Source organism: Saccopteryx bilineata, chromosome 12 (genome assembly GCF_036850765.1).
Source record: "Saccopteryx bilineata isolate mSacBil1 chromosome 12, mSacBil1_pri_phased_curated, whole genome shotgun sequence".
NCBI classification, from domain to species: domain Eukaryota; kingdom Metazoa; phylum Chordata; class Mammalia; order Chiroptera; family Emballonuridae; genus Saccopteryx; species Saccopteryx bilineata.
In genome coordinates this window covers 10,202,363-10,204,972 of record NC_089501.1, presented here as the reverse complement: position 1 = coordinate 10,204,972, position 2,610 = coordinate 10,202,363, and the positions used below count along the sequence as shown (strand labels likewise).

The window sequence follows — 2,610 nt, the reverse complement described above, 5'->3', positions numbered from 1 at the left end:
CACGTGACACAAGGACTTTGGAACAGGCCTTGAGAGAGTCAACAAATGATAAACTGGGACCCTGGATTCTGGATTTTATAACTCATGTAAGGTGTTGTTAGAAGATCTGCTTTTCAGTTTCCACACTTCCTACCATACACAATCCCAATCCCAGATCAGTGTCCTACAGCATGAACCGTGGCGTTCTGCAACTCCGAAAAAGTACACTTTTCCTTTCTAGCCTTGTTCATATATTTTTAACTGAAGCTTTTGTACAAAAAAAGAAGTTATTGATTCAGAGCCACAAGAACTAGAGGGTAAGCAGTAAAAACCTTGTGGAATCCAGGCAGTGAAGCCCGTAATGACGACGTCAGCCCACACAGCAGTCTCAGGGACGGGCTCGCGGCCTCGTGCTGTGTCGTCAGTGATAGGACCGTTCAGGTCCAACGGAGAGAAAGTCTGTTGCAACTTCAAAGGGCCTAGAGGTCTGGAAAAGCAGCCCCAACTCTTCATGCGGCAATGCAACCTCCTGCTTAGATCTCAGGCTGCCTTCAAAATGCAAGTTTTAAAAATCTGTTTCCACACTTTTCCCCTACTCTACATTTTTGTCAAAAAGTGCAATATTACATCAGACTGAAAAAAGAATCTGTAATGTTGGATAGGCCATAAGCATACAAAGAGCTTGATCCTAGTTCTTGAAGATCTTATATTACTCAAAATTGGTGGGAATGCTGTGGACTTTTTCAGATATTCCAGGGGTTCTGCTAGCTACGCTTAGGTGTTAACTAGTTTTATATATAAAATTTACTTAGGGATAGCATGTGTTTTCATACTCTGATACTCTGGCTAAGCTTGCTTTCTAATGTATTCTAAAATTTGCCTTCTATTTCTGACTCCCACTCTCCAAACTCTTAGTGTAGATTTGGGCCAAAAAAATTGAAGTTGTAACTGAAAGCTCTCACTTTTACCTTGTGTCCTTATACTCTGTGTCAGACTATATAGATCAGGCTAGATAGACATGAGATTGTCCCAACCCTAAAATGGAGCCTCTGACATTTCTCAGTCTTATTTTTTGTTATCAGAGAATCTGAAATAAACAAATATTTTGTACAACACACTATATAAATTTTCCATACCTTAGTACTTTTGCTTTTTTAACATTTTTACTATTATATTTTCAGTTCTCTGTGAAGGCAAAGGCATATCTTGGTTATCAATGTCTTCTTGATTTAAAAAAAAATGAGTCAAACTGTGGCCCTTCTCTGCTTAAAACTCTTTATTTGTTTCCCATTATGTTGGGTAAACAAACAAATTCTTTCGCTGGGTCCAAGGACCTGTATCACATACCATCCTGGTTCCCCGCTCTCCATTCAGACAGTTCTCTTTCCATTTTTGCAAGCCCTTTGCAATCTCAGAGTACATGGCACATGGTAGATTGTCAACCACTGTTTGTTGAATGACTACATGAGCTTGAGAGGAATGTAGTGATAAACATGCCACATATTTGTCATCCTTGGTGCACTGAAATACAAAGGGATAAAACTGAAAGAGTGGGGTGAGTTCAGGTTATAGAAACCCAGAATAGGATTTTGTAATACTGTAGTCATGTCAGTAAAGTGTTTTTGAGCAGGAAGCTAATGTCACCTGGCATATATTTTAGAAAGATGGACCTGGCAAAATTATACAGCACACTTGATTGTATTAGGATCAGAGGTATCAACGGTGTGAGCCCAAAGGTCCGCAAGGTTCTGCAGCTGCTGCGCCTGCGCCAGATCTTCAACGGCACCTTCGTGAAGCTCAACAAGGCTTCGGTTAACATGCTGAGGATCGTGGAACCATATATCGCATGGGGGTACCCAAACTTGAAGTCAGTAAATGAATTGATCTACAAGCGTGGTTATGACAAAATCAACAAAAAACGAATTGCTCTGATGGATAACACACTGATTGCTCGATCTCTTGGTAAATATGGTATCATTTGCATGGAGGATCTGATTCATGAGATCTATACTGTTGGAAAACGCTTCAAAGAAGCAAACAACTTCTTGTGGCCCTTCAAATTATCTTCTCCACGTGGTGGAATGAAGAAAAAGACCACCCACTTTGTAGAAGGTGGGGATGCTGGTAACAGGGAAGACCAGATCAACAGGCTTATCAGAAGGATGAACTAAGGTATCTACCATGGTTATTTTTGTAATCTGGTCATTTAATAAACGGCAAAGAGACGGCTTTAAAGTTGAAAAAAAAGAAAAGAAAAATAGCCTCAGGCAGACCAGTAACAGTGTAGTTCAACAGAACTGAAAATAAGGGTAATGTTTTAGATAAGGAACAGTGGTGATTAAAAACTGTGATACACTAAAGCAGGTAGATAAAACTTCTTTTGATGGCTAATTCATTCAAAATACATGCATTGGGAAAGTTGTTAAGAAAAATAGAATAAAAAATTATTCCCTGTCCTCAATTTCCATCCTGAGGATGTACTTTCAAAGGTATAGCTTGATGTAGTTCAGCACCATTTAAGCACTTTTGTTATATAGAGGATCTTCTGGTAAAATCTCAAATATAAAAGATAAATTTTTTTCCTTTTTTTCAGATCCTCTGATATTTCCCACTACAAAGCGACAATAATTG

At 39.0% G+C, this 2,610-nt stretch overlaps 1 protein-coding gene across 1 annotated transcript; it reads left to right on the top strand.

Annotated features, from left to right (window-relative positions):
- Window positions 1-1,643: 1,643 nt before the first annotated feature.
- LOC136316437 (large ribosomal subunit protein uL30-like) lies at window positions 1,644-2,237 on the top strand. The gene has a single exon (XM_066248469.1). It carries the CDS (start codon window positions 1,644-1,646, stop codon window positions 2,148-2,150), a length of 507 nt encoding a protein of 168 aa, XP_066104566.1. The 3' UTR covers window positions 2,151-2,237.
- The last annotated feature ends 373 nt before the right edge of the window (window positions 2,238-2,610 follow it).

Coding starts and splice junctions, on each gene's coding strand:
- LOC136316437 (XM_066248469.1), top strand. CDS start 1,644: ATGGACCTGGCAAAATTATACAGCACACTTGATTGTATTAGGATCAGA.